We start from the raw sequence: 16,822 nt of genomic DNA on the forward strand, positions 1-16,822 counted from the left end.
TGAGCACTTTGGACTCCTCCCTTGTGCCACAATGTATCATTTGCTGTCTTATAACAGGGAGCATTTCCTGTACCATGTAAAATGTACAAGGTGTCCACACTTCCTCTTGCATGTGCATTCACCACTCGCAGCATGCATGCAGGCCACAAACACAAGTATCTCACACACTATACAGCCACACATATGTCTCTTCTCTCTGCCCAAGTGTATCCCTCTGTCTCTCTCATGCCTGTGCTGTCTAATCCCCCATTCAGAAAAGACCCTACATGGATGAAGGAAGCACCTTCCATTTCCCAAACAAACAAAAAATGCCCCCGGCAATTTAAAAGAAATGGGCACTGGATTGCATGAATGGACACTGGATTGACAATCCCTATATTGGACTATAAGAATTGTGAACCTAAACAGCTTAAATTGTCTGAATTGATATTCTCTACTTTCCCCCTGAATATATTGTTTTAATAATCTCTTTAAAAGTTCAGGAGCCTCTGCACAAATGGCAGCGTAAACAATGTATGCCTATTTTAAGGTCCTAAAGACTAATTTGGCTGTGGTATAGTTGAGGGAAATTTAAAGTCGTATATTCTGTCATGGGAATTAATATGAGAGCCTCAGTAAAGTTTTATTTCAGAGCTGTGTCATTGCCCTTGAATACCCAAAAATGTTTGTTTTGGTTAGGGTAAATCAGTTTTCTTACAATACTATCAACCACATAGGCTGTTTCTGCTTGAGAGATTGTGTATTCATCACTTGTCATTCCCCCCATTTCAAAATATCTTTGGATGCTAAGGCATCACTCTCCTGTATCATAAATTTCAAGTGCAACCTTGGAGACTGGTAGTAAACATATTCTTCATTGAATTGTAGGGTGGGAGTCTATTTCATTGCTTATAAGCATTGACACTCAGTCCAAGTTGCAAATAAGCATTGTTTTTTATGCTAAACCAGAACAGCAACTCGTAGCTTGTAAATAGATGGGCTTCCAAACTACCCAGCTTTATGTACTTGTTTATAATTATGAAGAGTAGTTTCAAATTGTTTCCTGTTTCTGACAAACTAATAATGGAAATAGAAAAGAGCTCTTAAGTTATTGCTGCAGACAGAGAATGTTCAATAGCAGGTGGTCATACAGTAAAAAGGCGTCTGAAAGGTAGAAACAATTCTAAACTTGACACATGATGAAACTAAAAGTGTTCGATTTGATACTATGAGCACATAATTTTCTTCATTATATTTTTGTATTCCTTCCAGTCTTCTTCTAAGTGGCATTTTAGTGTAATGATGAGTTTTTCTGAGTGCTGGTAGTATGTGACGGGGACCTTCATGCTGACTGAGAATTTGAACTAAGTTTCTAGATCAAAAGATGCTTTAGCCTAGGGGTTTGCGAGCCTTTTCCCAGTTGAGGATTATATTCCCTTGAGGAGCATCTTTTGGGGGTTCCAGGCTAGCAGTGGCTAGGGCACAAACTGGTGGTGAATGAGTTTTCTCTCTCTTTTTTTCTCTGCTGGACTCCACCGTGCCCCCTCCCCCCTCCATGTCATCTTATCTTTCTGTTACCCCATCTCCATCTCTTTGTTTTAGGCCTTTCTCCATTCCCCCTTCTATATTAATGCAGATGGGAAATGATCATTTGTCAAATGCTTCTCCTTTTCAGCACACTCTACTTTTGTATTTCCATCTACTCTCCTTTTCTCTCCTAGTTTCTCCTACTCTGTTGGTCATTGCAAGGCTCTTTTTGGCCTTGGGCTTACCTAACAGCCACACCTCCCCCTTTGTGCAAAAAGAATCAATTTCCAGAGGGATGGCTAAGAGAGCAAGAGTGAGACTGCTGCACCTGGAGGATTGCATAAAAGGCTTGGGGGCCTTAGCTTCCTCATTATTGCTCTAACCACAGCAGCATTGGTTCTCAGAAGTAACTCTTATGATAGGGGTACTACAAATCTTTGGAACCAGTTGTTATGTCCTGCTTTTCGAGACTCTTAATTCCCCACATGTTTATGCACTGTTTTGGCGTTACTGATTATTGCCTACCATATAATTAAGTTCCTTTAGAAAGCTTGTAAGTTGTTGAACCTAAAAAACATGATAATATTTATACTGGATATTCTTAGTCATTTGTGTAATAATGCATGATGACCCCAGAACTAAGAGGATCTGTTGGGAGCAGAAGCGGAAAAAGGGTGGTGTCTCCCCAAGTTCTAAATGGGTGTGTGGGTGTATGATTTGCCCAAATCTTAATCTGAGGTGCACATATCCCATTTCCTTATTCCTTTCTACATATGTTGGCTATTGGTATAGGGGTACAACGCTTGATGATATACAATGCCATTTTGTAGAAGACTGTCTTTTGGAGGTGTTGCTATATCACCGTGGAAGCCCAAAACTTATTTTAGAGATTACACCCCCATATTTTTTTTATTAGTCCACAGCTAAATTGGCCCATTCCCAACAACTAGATTTTCTTTACTTTTTTGTTTTCTTGTTAGTGGGGATGGTAGGCACAGTTACCTTGGGTCTGTCTATTTTGCTAATGACTTCTGTGTGGAATGAGAATAGCAAATTGTTGTTCCATTCCAAAGTCTATCTGTTCACATAGGCACTTTAAAATGAGATGAGCCCAGTATTATTGCTTTGTTGTGGAAGGAGAATTGTGCTGATAAAAGGGTCCTTCTGTAAACCAAGTGTCAATGTAGGATCAAACCCATTGTACTTAACAGAAATACTTCTATTTCATGGTATAATGGACACATCTACATCTACTGTGTGTCACTGTGTGCTCTATAGTCAAAAGCTGTTCTGTGTATTGGAGAAATGTGCTGCTGATTTTAATAATGCATTTTAAATTGCCGCAATCCACCCTGGGGCATTGTGGTGAAGGGTGAATAAGAAATTGAATTAATAATAATAAAACAAGAAGGGATTGTAAGGAGCTTCAGAAGTATGTCTCCATACTAGCACAATGGCAGATGGAATTCAGTGATTTTTAAAAAATTGTATTGCAAATTTCATCCAGTATTCTTTCCATTGCATTATGTGGAACAATTGGTTAGGCAATAACATAATGAACTTTTACATGCTTGTGGTAGCTAGAATTCTATGTGTGAAATTCTGAAATTCACCATTAACACCCAAAATCAAATAGTGGAAGGATAAAATATAGGAGTTTGTAGATGGCTAAGGTGACAATTTCTTTAAGATATTGAGGAGACAAGTTTCTGGTAATATAGCAGAATTACATTGATTGTAGGATATATGGCTTATTATCCAATATGAGTTAGGGTTTACCATGGCTTAATGCATCATCATACAATAAGCAGATCAGTGGTACATATCTTATCAATCTATATCCATCCATCTGCGTGAAACTGTGTTTCAAGAAATTTGAAGTACGTGTTTGTATTGCGGTTAAGTATTTCTTCAGAGGGAGAAAGAAAAATGATGTATATTGGGGATAAAAATTATAGCTTCATGTATGTATTTGCATGGTTTGAACCAGCGGTGGTTGTCTGGAAAAATGAATTTTGGTTCATGGTATATAGCAGGGCTGGCCCATCACCCTTTGGTGCCTGAGGCAAGATGTTTCCCCTGATCTAGGCCTGCACCCTGTGGGGGGAGAGGCAGCGCAGCCACTCTGTGGGACCATCCCCTTTTCACTGAGTGACTTGGTGAAAAGACAGCATTCTGCAAGGTGGTGTTGCTGCTCTCCCCATCTTTGGCTTTCAGCTGTGTCGCTGGCTCCCCCAAATCCCAGTCTGGATCTCCCACCCCCTGTGAAGCATGCCCCCCGAGGTAGGTTGCCTCATGCAGCCTCATAGGGAAGCAAGCTAGCTTCAAGGTTTCAGGGCAAACCACAAGTCATGCCTTTCTAGCCCCTTTCTGCCCCTCAGGATTTGCTGCCTGAGGCAGCTGCCTCACTCAGCCTCATGATAGGGCCATCCTTGGTATATGGTTTGATGAAGATATCTTGCCCCAGTGTGCAGCAGCTTTTATGAAGACAAATTATTGCTAGGGGTCAATAGGAAAGGTGTTGAAAGCAAAACTATCAATATAATGATACACAAATACGTGGTGTGACAACACATGGAATACTGTGTACAGTTCCTGTCATTACACCTCAAAAAAGGTTCAGAAAAAAGGCAACCCAAGTGCTCATGGAGCTTGAACAACACTCCTATGAGAAAAGTTTGCCAATTTGTGAACTTGTAGAGGAAAGACAAGTAAAGTATATAGTAGGTGCATAAAATTATGCATGGTGTGGAGATGGAGTTGGGTTCTCATTCTCATAAAACTGGAGACTATCCAATGAAGCAGTCTTTTGGATGATTCCAGACAGATAAAAGGAAGTCCACAGTACATAGTTAAATTATGGAATGCACTCCCACAAAATGGTCACCAATTTGGTTAGCTTTAAAAGGGGGTTAGACCAGGGGTTGGCAAGGTTTACTTCACCCGGGCTGGTTCACTCCAGCGGAGATCCCTCCGTGGGCCAGATCACGCCCTCAATTTCCGGCGTCTGCGCAGACGTGATTTCTGGTGCCGCGGAAATGAGTCCCCGTGCTGTGCTGCGCCGGTTTAGTGTAGCATGCAGGGACTCACCAAGCAGGCAGCTTGTGGACCGGTTAAATGACCCCTGTGGACCGCTTGTGGCCCATGGGCCTTAGGTTGCCAGCTCCTGGGTTAGACCAACATAATAGAGGTTAAGGCTTTCAATGGCTACTAACCATGACTGTGTACAAGCTCCTGTACTGAAGGTGTTAAGCTTTGCTGGGGAGCACAAGTGGGAGAGTGCTGTTGCACTGATGTCAACACACGCGCACACACACACACACACAGAGAGAGAGAGAGAGAGAGAGAGAGAGAGAGATTTTCATCTAATCAAACTAGAGTATCTAGTAAAAGTGAAGTAGGAGACATGATAGAGCTTTACAGCTATCATTGGAAGCAGACCTCTCCTGTTGTTTTGGACACAAGTTATCTACTGTTCCCTAACTGAAGACTCTAAAATTTTCCACCACAAGTACTATTTAAAGTGGACACATTTGCTGTTACTATCTTTGAAAGAGCCATATTCCTGATCTGCTAATACATAGGCACTTCAGGCTCATTTTAGAAGCTTGTTTGATTTTAGCATACATATAGTTAATATATTTGAGCCTTTTGCATGGGAATCCCAAAGCCTTATATGGTCAGCTAACTTTGTTCTGCAGTGAACTGAAGGCACCCATCCAAAGGGAAAAAATTCCAATTGTCTTTAACTATCTAGTACCCTTTCCTTGGCCTCCTGCGACAGTACAGTAGCTAACACTCTAACAATTTAAATGTAGGCTTTTACAAAGGTAGTGGAAATTAATTTTGGTAGTATTTGATAGCTGGATATATTCAGAGAGCAGAAATATTACTTTAGTAAAGGTTCATAACAAGGTCTATAGCTGCTTAGTGTAGAGACCTGAAAACTAGCATCACTTTGTGTGAGGACTTCTAACTATTTATAATACTGATCTTGGTGGTTCTGTGCCTGTCTGCATAAGAAGTGGCAACTGACAGAGCAGGTAGTGATTTTTGCATACTTGGAAGACTTTCTAGGCGTACAGAAATCAAAGGCAGACAGTACAGCATGAGACTCTCAATCTCAGGGTTGTGGTTTTGAGCCCCACATTGGGCAAAAGATTCCTGCATTGCAGGGTGTTGGACTTGATGATCCTTGTGGTCCCTTCCAACTCTACAATTCTATGATTCTTTGAAATCAAACAGCTCAACACAGACGGAGCATCACAGTGGCCTCCAGGGGGGTGTCAGTTAAAGAAAAGGGGGAAGAGAGGGAATTGGCTTGCTTGAGCTGCTAACAGGTTACAGTTTTGGGAGTGGGGGAAAGGTCAGAAGGAATACATGCCAGAAGGTTAAGTACCCTCTCTGAGCTATTGGGGAGGTTTCAGGAGGGAGCAACTGATGTGCCTCACTTTTGTTTCTCATTCTGCACAAATTTGTTCCTTCAACTGCTGTATAGAAAAAAGTGCTCTTTAAACCAGTCACTTGGGGAAAGGTTTTAGGAGAGATGGAAAGAGAAAATTGATTATTTTTTCCCACCTAAGACCTCCATAAAAGTTGTCTTTTTTCTTTTTCCCTGTCTTGAAACCTCCCCACCCTGTAGGCCCTGAATAGCATTGCAAGGCTCTTTTTTCAGGATAGCAGGAGCCTTGAACAGGAACAATCCTCTTAGGGGCAAAGGATTCAGGTCCCCACTTTGTGTTAAAAGTACCAGAATAAAAATACAACCTACAACTTGGTGTGCAGATACATATGTGTTATGCAATGTGTCGAGGAGTCAACCTGGAGACTTTGATGAGCTTTTGATGATGGTTCACCTTTGGTTGCCTCCTGCAGCCTTCCTTTTGTTGTTGTTGATATTTAATGACAAGTAACGAAACATACCCACGCAGGGAAGCCCTCTGATTTCTTAGTGGAGTTGCCTGCATTCAGAACAGCCTATCCTCATCCCCAAGGAGGTACTAGTGATATGGAAGCTTTGTTCATTTGCCAGTAATTTTCAGCTGTGTGCTGGGACACACAACTACTAGTCTAAATTGGTGATTGATAAGCCCATTAGTCAAATGTTTTATGTGAATCTGAAGTACCCATCCACAAAATAAGTTGCTAGTGATCGTGCTTGATTCTGCTTTAGCTTTGCTTGCTTCTATTCAGCCTTTGCTGTGGTTGGTAATTGACCATGTTCTTACTTGAGGTGTGATTGAATGGTCCTGTTTCTTGTAGATGAATGACATATCCTGAAAGAGGTATGTCATATTGAATCATGGACGGTGGGAATGTACTGTTTTGGAGACAGAAAAGTTATTGACTATTGCACACTTTAAAATTAAATCTTATAAGATATAGAAGTGAAATTTGTTTCCAGTTCAGATTCAGAAAAAGTGTGATCCCGCTATGAGAACCTTAGAATACCCTGAGAACCCTAGGCTGTGATTGTTGAGTGTGTTCATCTCACTTTAGTTTAGTGCAGAATTTCCCAAACTTGAGTCCCCAGCTATTTTTGGACTACAGCTCTCATCCCTAACTAACAGGACCAGTGGTCAGGGATTATGGGAATTATAGTCCAAAAACAACTGGAGACCCAAATTTGGGAAACCTTGGTCTAGTGTTGACTACTCAGAGTTGACTATTTCATGGGCAAAACCAATTTTGGACAAGACAATGTCCAATGGCACATGCCATTGTTTGCTTGTTTCACTATGAGATTCAGGGGAGAAAAAGTTAAAAATACAGAATTATATGGATCATCATAGAATTAGTAGTGAAATTTCAGGGCATTAGTTTGTTTCAATAAGTATGGAACAACTTTCCAGAATTTGAACTGAGAAAGAGGGTGTTTTTCTTGCAATTGTTTTATGACCATCAGGACCCCATAATTCTAAATCACATCATAGATTGTCTGGTGGTGGTTGGTAGCATAGAAAAAAAGGGGGGGGAGAGAAAGAAAGATTAAATTTTCTTTTATAATTTTCTTGATTGTTTTAGGGAAAATATGAACAAAGAACCTTAAATAGGACTGATTAGAAAAAAATGTTTTGTGCAAAACATCATCAGAATTGGCTGTATTGTAGCAAAAGGACTGCAAAATACAGACTTCATAATAGCTGGCAGTTTGTGATTGTGACACCTATATGTTTAGTATAGGTAGGATTACCCTGACTTTTATTTACCTTTAATGATACCAGCAAATAGCCAAATCAGACTACATAGTGTGATGACATCATGACGTCCAGTAGATTGTGCCTTCCTTGGTGGGATCATTTGAGAAACAATGCAGACAAAGCTATCATTTTTGTTCTCTGCACTCTTATTTTGTCTTCACTTTGTAGTCACCAGTGTCTCACCAATAGAGGCACAATTTTCTGAAGAGTTGCATCCTGATAACTGGAACAGTACCTTTTCTGTTGCTACCAGTCATTCATCTACACTACCACAATTCCTAGAAGGCATCTGAGCTTGCTGTGTGAGTTGTTCCCAATGGCAAGAAACTTGGAGGCAAACTATTTTGGTAACAAAAAGTTGCCTCCTGCTGCTTTTACCTTACCCTCACTATCTCTGCCCAGGGATGCACAAGCAAGGGTACCTCTTGCCCATTAGTAACTAAGACAGCAGTTCTATCCTTCTGTGTCTTTTCTGAAATGAAGCGTCTTCTTTTCTTTAACTTGCTGTTTCTTCCTTGTTTCCACAGGAAGTCACACTTGCATCAGCTTCTTTTACAATAAGATAGCTGCCACCATCATGCCCAATAAGCACTAACTCACTGTTTCATCACTACCTCCCATGATCTCTGTAAAAAATGGCCTATATTCCAGACACTGGGAATTCTAGCCTTGTCAGCTCACTTTTGGAGCTTGAGAGGAGGCTGCAGGAGAAAATATAATGGGATAACCCAATGCATACTTTTTTACTTAGGAGTAACAATATTGGAGCAGGAGCAGCTATATAGTGCATTATTGTTAATATACGAGATTATCCGGTCAACACTCCTCTTCATAATCTTACATTCAGACATTAACTGATATATTTCTTGAAACCATGGATTTGCTTTCTATATCCAGTTATTAACCTGCCATATCACAAGAAATCACCAACCCACCCATAGCAGGCCCCCTGTCCCTAGTGTCAAGTCCATAACATGAGGTTGCACCATAATCTCACTTTTTCCAAGGCCTCTGGTTGGTTGGTTGGTTGGTTGGTTGGTAGGTCAGGACCATCTCACCCTGTATCACCACATGTTGCACTTTGCAAGGCCTCTGGTTAATGGGTTAGTTACACTTTTACCCATGCCCATAGCATAACTGATTTTCGTGGTAGCTGGTAGTTATTATTTCTCTTTCCCTTCAGAACCTCATGCATATACCAGTCCAGTTTTAGTCTGTAGTCACAATGTAATGGTTTTCACCCAAGTGCTCTATATGGATGCAGATGATGACCTCTTCATAAAGAACAATGATTATAGTCTCATTTTTTGTGAAATAGTGCCCCATGTTTTCAGTTTCTATGAGCCTTTGAGCAAAATTGCAGTAATGTTGGGCTGGCTAATTTGAAGCGTGTTGAAATTGTCAGTGAAGTGCACATGAATGAAAAATGACCGTAAACACCAAGCAGTACAGGTCTCTGTTGCTGCATAAATTCTTGAGGGCTTGCTTTTGGGTAGAAATGTGTAGGGTTACACTGAGTGTGTTTTAAGACAGTGATTTTTTGAGTGTTTTCATGTGTACATGTGTTGATGGTGCCCATGAGATTACCTTTACCTTTCTATATGTTTTATAGTTCTCAGTCTAAAATGCTTGCGCTGAGCGAGCCATGCTGTAAATGAATACCTAGTCCAGTGGAGAAAGAAAAGGCATGTGATGTTGGCCACTTGTTTCTGTTAACCTTAATACAGTGGTACCTTGGGTTACATATGCTTCAGGTTAAAGACTCCGCTAACCCAGAAATAGTACCTCGGGTTAAGAACTTTGCTTCAGGATGAGAACAGAAATCATGCTCTGGCGGCGTGGCGGCAGTAGGAGGCCCCATTAGCTAAAGTGGTGCTTCAGGTTAAGAACAGTTTCAGGTTAAGAACGAACCTCCGGAATGAATTAAGTACTTAACCCGAGGTACCACTGTAATTTGCAGGCTGTGGGTTGTGTTCTGATGTGTCATGGCCTTTTGCTCAGGGGTTTCATTGGAGTCCTGAAGATGTTTAGGATTAGAGAGTAACAGTTCTGACATAGAATTGTTGGACATAGTTTTTGCTTTCTACAAAAGCAAACCTTCAGACCCAAAAGGACAAAAACATGTGGCATTGTAGTGTTTGGATTACGTGCCTTGAGCGAAGGCATTGGATTTTGATCATTTAATGTTGTATAGCTCCGTGTTACTGTTGGAGGTCCCTGTGTGGCTTTTCCCCTTGCACATGGCACCCACATGGCTCAAACATGCCATAGTATGGTTTCCCATGTTTTCTGAATCCAGTTTGTGGCTGAGTGGTAAACCATAAATAAGCCAAGGTTTGTTCTTGGTTTACTTCTGGTTTATTGCTTGTGGTTTGTCTGAGAACACCCCCCCCCGGGGGGGGGGGATTTGGATGGCACAAAAAGCCATACTACAGCTGTGTGGGTACTGTGCTGAGCTGAGGAGGAACCCATGTGGGGACCTAGATGGCAGGGGGGCATAGTCACAACTAAGCCGTTATTTGAGACAAACTGTGATTTACATGTGTGACTCAGGCAATTGAAAGCTGTATTTTAGTTATACATATAATAGAAATCTTAATTCCCTTAGAAGTTTTTCAAGGTATCTAGGTACCCAAGTATGCATGGTTTTACAGTATAAGCTCAAAACTGAATTGCACCCTAAGGAAATTGACATAATTTGCTGTTTGCTATATCTTGTGATGTGTGTTTTCTCCTCTACATCTTTGTTTTAGAAACTCTGCAGGGTCTGTTTTGTTCCTCACACTGTCAAAAAGTGAAGAGTATTAGGCTAGCTTATGGCAGATAAGACATACAACCTCACAGTTCTGTATATATCACAAAGTAGAGACATGCTCTCTGCATTCTCTTCTACCCTTCTAAGGCTGGCAGTGAGCTGGCAGAGAAGAAATATACCAAACAACCACGTATAAGAAGAACATTTTGTCATGAATGGAAGGAACATGTTGCAGGTGGCTATAGTGAACTTGAAATGGCAATAGAGATTCTTATATTTATGCAGAATATATAAAAGAAAACGATGGGCTAATTTGTGTAGCACGAATCATGTGAACATGTGCTTTATGTGGGATAATGGCTTATTGCTGCCTGTTTGGTTGTGGAATGGGCTGTTTGCGGTTAGATCTATTGTCATAGAATGACTTTTGGCCAATTGTTAAAACCACCTTAACACTTTTTTCTTCTGTTTATAGGCTTGCATAGATGATAATGTAGATATGGTGAAATTTCTGGTGGAAAATGGAGCCAATATTAATCAACCTGATAATGAAGGCTGGATACCTCTACATGCGGCTGCTTCCTGTGGATATCTTGATATAGCAGAGTAAGGATTTTTTCCCAATATTTAACATAACTTACCTTGATGTTTAGTAGACTTATGATGCAACCGTTGCTAAGAAGCTGTTTAACGACAGGATACTTTGAGCAATGTATTCCATATTTTATGAGATGAGAACTGGGTTCTTTATGACAAGAAGAAAAATGCAGTTCCCTCACTCATAATAAAATTACGTTGAAAGGTGAATTTGAAATTTGCAGCAGTCTACATTTGTTAATCATCTTGTAACAAAGCCATATATCTGAACATATATTCTAGAAATGAGCGCTTGATACTTGATTTGAAGCCTGTGTTTTTTGTTTCCCTGTGAAATAGTCAACACTGGAGCACCAGACCTTTTGTTGATACTTAATTATATCTAGGGTTAAAGAACAAGTGCTGCATTTAGCTAAAGTTTGTCTTTGTCTTATCTTGGGATGTTGATAGAATTTTCTGGGAAGTTTACAAATAGGGTGGCTGTAGCTTTTAAGGATAGCTCTCCACAATCTTTAACCTTTCAATTTGATGTATTGAGTGCCCTTATGAGGAAGAACTCTGAGCTTCAGAAACCTAAACCTGTCCAGTCTATACATTGACACCTCTTGCATTGCATATAGTAACGTAGGATCCTGTTTGTCCTTAAAAGGAAGCAGTACTAGCTGTATTCTTTCTGACTCTGCAGTATGTGTCAGAATTCTGTTTGAGCTAACATATAAACTAGAATGGCATTTTAGCAGCTGTAAATTTCAGTAATTTTTTCATGTGGCAGCTGAAACTACTTTTTAAGGGGTACATGAGTAGGTATATTGTATATGGTTTTCGTATCTCATTTGTTCTTCCTCTCATGTGTGGGATTGAAGTTTCAATAGTTATTTGCCCATGATGTTGCTAAGATTTAAAGACACCTTGCCTGTTATAGTAGAATAAATGTGTGTAATTCCTTTAAATAAGCAGTACTTAGGCTGTACATCAGTACACACACACATTCATACTCCTTTATGTATTACACATACGTGTCTGTATGTGTACATATATAATCTATTAATAACTTACTATATATCAATAAGAATTATAATCAGGAAATACAAACATATTACTACTTTTGAGTCTCTCTGTGTGTGTGTCATAAAAATACATTTTTATGTTTGCAGAACAGTTGTACATAAATGTTCTACTTTTCAAGTGTGAAGGTAATAGGCATTTCATCCAGAGCACACCCTCCTAAACAGTCTTGTTGAAGATGAAAGAAGTAATTGCTTGCCAAACAAAAACTGGTAAAGAGGATGCGACTGAGCAGGCTCAGAATGTTGTTAATACTTTTTAGGGAGTGTGCTGAAGAAAGTTGGGGCACAGCAGCTGCAGACATTCCTGGAGGTTTCTCATTTTTTTGATCTGGGTTCTTTCTTGGTGATGGGAATGAATCAATCTTAGTGGCCTTAATGGATATCCTTTGTTGCGGGCACAACACAGCGACTGCAGGTGTTATCTCCCACCCCTATTCCTCTGTGGCTTTTGATGCCATTGTCCATAGTATCCTCCTGGACCAACTCTGTGAAATAGGCATTGGAGGCACTGTACTGCAATAGTTCTGATTCTGCAGTGCCAGGTTCAGCGAGTTACACTGAGAAACAGCTCATTGGCCCCATGGTGTTTTTGTTATGGTGTCCTGCAAGGGCACATTTTATCCCTAAAGTTTTTAGGGATCTAAATGATACCAAAGCTTTTTGGGATCTCTCTGAAACCATTAAAAGCAGGCATTAGGAGTTTAGAAGCAGGATGCCTTCAGTATGCTGATCACAATTGAACCTGCTTTCTTTTGCATCTAAATTGGGTGAGGCTGTAGAAGCCTTGGACCAGGGCCTGGCTGCAGTTAGTGGGCTGGATGAAGACCAGGATAATGAGTTTGAATCCTGTAGCAAAATGTCTGTTCTGGAAGAGGTTGAGCTCTTTCTCATGGAACAGGTTCACAGCCTGGAGATGCGCCTGAGTCCATCTTCATCACTTGGGGCCCAAGTGGTTTCTGCAGCTGGGAGCTCTTTCTATAAACTTTTATCTGATCAGACAAGTGCGGCCATTCTTGGGTTGGCCACTGTGATACAGACATTAGTAGCCTTAAAACTAGGTCACTGTCTACATGCGGCTTTATTTTGATGCATTGCAGGGGGCTGGACAAGATGACCCTTGGAGTCCCTTCTTACAGTCCTGATCTAAAACAAATAATTTACTCACGGTTGAATGCCTATGTTAGGAGTTGTAAGAAGGAAGTTTTCCTGGCTTGGCTAAGGATTAAGACATAGGGTCCATACTCATCCATACCTTTTTGGGGTAGGGTGACTCTTGCGTGGTTGTCTTGCAGCATTCCCAGATCTGTTAAACATCATGTATTGCTAGAGTGTCCACATTTTCTCAATGCTTGACAAAAGTTTTTGTGAACCTGGCCATCTGATATATGCTGTGTGGTCTAGCTTCATTCTTGGTTGAAGTTAATAATTTTTGTTTTCTTCATGTTTCTAAACATAATAGGCTAGTTAGTTTTCTTTTAAGACAGGGATGGAGAATATGTGGCCCTCCAGATGTTGCTCACATCATCCCTGACTGTTGGTTATGCAGTCTGGAGCTGTTTTAAGACCTTGGTGTTGTAAGAGATATGCTTCACTCATGACTAGATTGGACAGTCAGGACTGCCATCTGGTATACAGCATGGTATAGCTAAGATATCACTGTGCTATAAAATGCCTATGATTCACTCAGATACATAGGCTAGTCACCAAATGGCACCTTAAACCTGGGTTGCCATTTATATGAAATTTATATCATCATCATTATTACTGTAATTATTAATTTCATTTCTGTACTGCTTTATATTTTAAAGAAAAAAAGCAGTATATAACACAATAAAACATCAAATAAAGCAAACCAGATAGCGACAAGAGATCACTACAAATTGACAAGCTGGCTGGTGCTCAACAATATCTTTTGATACTGGGGAACGTGGGGGCATGCACAGCAGAAGAAAAAGTTGCTGCATGCCAGCCAAATGGTGGAGATGTCAGTCTCCAAACCTGATGACATGATAGCTTCCCTTGGTTGCAAGTTAACTCGCATCAGTCGCAAAACGTTCCTAGTGCCTGGGGGATTTTGAACAGTGCTCCCTAGGTACCCTAATACTGAAAGTTTGATCTGCATTGTGATAGAAGTGAACAGCTGATTTGATTATGATTATTTTTGTGACTTGCTGGACTTGGCTTGACTATTTGTAAAAAGTTGACAACTTGTAAGACACGTGAGACTCAAGGCAAGAACTTCTAATTGATACTTCAATCACAACTGATGTTTCATATCCTTTGCATTATTGAGTTCTGCCAAACTGAATAGTTGGTCACACTATTTCTTTGGCTCAGAGAGACAAAACCTGCTTAGGACTATCTTCTCCTTCCGCTGGGTTTGTAATTAAAATGATAATAGTTATTGTTACCTTGAAGAGGTGTGGTCAGTCTCCACCTGCTTCCTATGGTCACTCCGGCTCTCAATGCTTTGTTTGGATCATGTGGGCATAGATCTGCCTTTCACCAGGTAAAGCTACTTTTTTTGCTTAAGATGAGAGTGAAGCTACATGGGGACAAAGTACCTGAAGTTGTGCTGTGTGGCCAGAAGAACAATATTTGCTTCTTGGTTTTGAATCAGTATATGCTTGGATAATGGTGTCAGGTTGAGGGAGTGAGTTGCTTTGTGGCTCCTGCAAGCTACAAACCTGAAATTGATTTTTGATTATGCTTTCAAGGAGCTGCCTTTAGGCACCAGGTCTGTTGACAGACCAACTCTGCATTATAAAGATGTCTGCAAACATGACATGAAGGCTGAGAACATTAGCCTTAGATAAAAGGTAAAGGGACCCCTGACCATTAGGTCCAGTCGTGACCGACTCTGGGGTTTCGGCTCTCATCTCGCTTTATTGGCCAAGAGAGCTGGCGTATAGCTTCCGGGTCATGTGGCCAGCATGACTAAGCCACTTCTGGCGAACCAGAGCAGCACACGGAAACGCGGTTTACCTTCCCACCGGAACGGTACCTATTTATCTACTTGCACTTTGACGTGCTTTCGAACTTCTAGGTGGGCAGGGGTGGGGACCAAGCAACAGGAGCTCACCCCGTCGCGGGGATTTGAACTGCCGACCTTCTGATTGGCAAGTCCTAGGCTCTGTGGTTTAACCCACAGCGCCACCCACGTCCCTGCCATGTGGGAATTCCTTGCTGATGACCACAGTGCCTGGAAACAGGCAGTCAGGTCATGCATCCATAGCAGTGACCAGAGGAGGAATGACTGCTGGGAGGAGTGCAGAGAGAATAAACGTCATGAATCTGCAGCAGCACAACTGGATGCCTTCATCTGCCCCAGCTTCAATAAAACATGTCTCTCCCATATTGGTCTCTACAGACACAGTTGGTGCTGCAACTCTCCAATGGTTTGACTTTACCCCAATGGTACCCACTTCCATTGTCTCCCAAGACAGATGGATGCCAACAGCAACTTAATACTTCAGCTTTTAATAAATACATTTGTGGGGTAGTGGTGGTTAAAATTAGCAAGGAAAAAAAGCAATCAAAGGCTATTTAACCACAGATTTATTTAACCCACTTACTAAGTCAAGTATAAGAGGCTAAAAAGGTAAAGTTAAAGGACCTCTGATGATTAAGTTCAGTCGCAAACAACTAAATCAGACTGTATGTATCCATCTAGCTCTACTTTGACTCTTAGGCAGAGATTCTATCACCTGTTACCTGATTCTTTCAATCTGAGATGCCAGATCTTCTCTGTGTAGGATCCTCTCCATGCAGACCATGTGTTCTCTTTCTCATATAAGTAAAAATGCATAGCATTGCACTGTTAAAGTTAAAATAAACAATTTAATGTTTTAATTGACCTTCATAAGTTCTAATACTTAATTTCATTCACATTGAAACTGCTTTGAAGGTGTATATAATGTTGACATTTAGTATGACTAGACGGCACAGTTGACTGTTAGAAACTTTATTTGTAAGTCCATGGGAAGAGAGCATTTTGTTCAGTTCTGCATACTTTATTTTCCTTAAATTCTGGGGTTGTGCTGCTTCTGGAGCTGTTCTAGAGGTAACTCGGAGAATAACCATCTGGGTTCTTAAGTTAAGAAGGGCAATTCTAGGAATCTCTAGTCCCACTGCAGGCAACTGACTGTTTTGTTTTTGAAAGGTTGTAGAGAGGAATGTGGACTTTGAAACCTCATTCTTATCTGGAAGATGTAATTATTTGGGGACACTCTATGGAAGGAAATTAGTGATCTTTGCATCTACTGGAACCATCCTGTTTTCACCTTTTCAAATTATGTTAAGGTTTCCTTTTTGTATTGTTTTATGCCTGTTGCTTTAGAAGCCCTTGACAGAAAGATTGCAGGAAAAGGCCTGTTTTTTTTCCCCTATAGGAGGATTTTTGTTTTTGTTTTAAACTAACTACTGCGTGTCTGCTTCTTACCCTGACTGCTAGTCCGTACTGTTGGACTAGCAGTTTGACTCAATGAAGACAGTTCATAGAGAAAAGCTCAGTTTGCTGTTCTGCTTAGATGACGTGCAAACCAGTTAGATTTGTAGTTTATTTAGTGGGGAATGGAGCAGAAATCCTCAACTTCAGACAGGTTTCCCCCTTGCTTTGGTATAGTATAACTACAGTGGTACCTCTTGTTATGAACCCTTCTGGTTACGAACGCTTCAGGTTACGAGCTCCACTAACC

The 16,822-nt window shown here is 40.8% G+C and overlaps 1 protein-coding gene across 7 annotated transcripts in view; it reads left to right on the forward strand.

The window, feature by feature from the left end:
* The window catches only part of PPP1R12A (protein phosphatase 1 regulatory subunit 12A), a 90,672-nt gene that overhangs the window by 17,324 nt on the left and 56,526 nt on the right, over nt 1-16,822 (forward strand). For all 7 annotated transcript variants that reach the window (XM_083463086.1, XM_083463083.1, XM_083463085.1 and 4 more), the window contains exon 2: nt 10,937-11,067. In XM_083463086.1, the coding sequence (XP_083319212.1) occupies nt 10,937-11,067 (131 nt within the window). The remainder of the gene's footprint in view (nt 1-10,936; nt 11,068-16,822) is intronic.

This window comes from Podarcis liolepis (assembly GCF_965112155.1).
Source record: "Podarcis liolepis genome assembly, chromosome: 10".
NCBI lineage: Eukaryota > Metazoa > Chordata > Lepidosauria > Squamata > Lacertidae > Podarcis > Podarcis liolepis.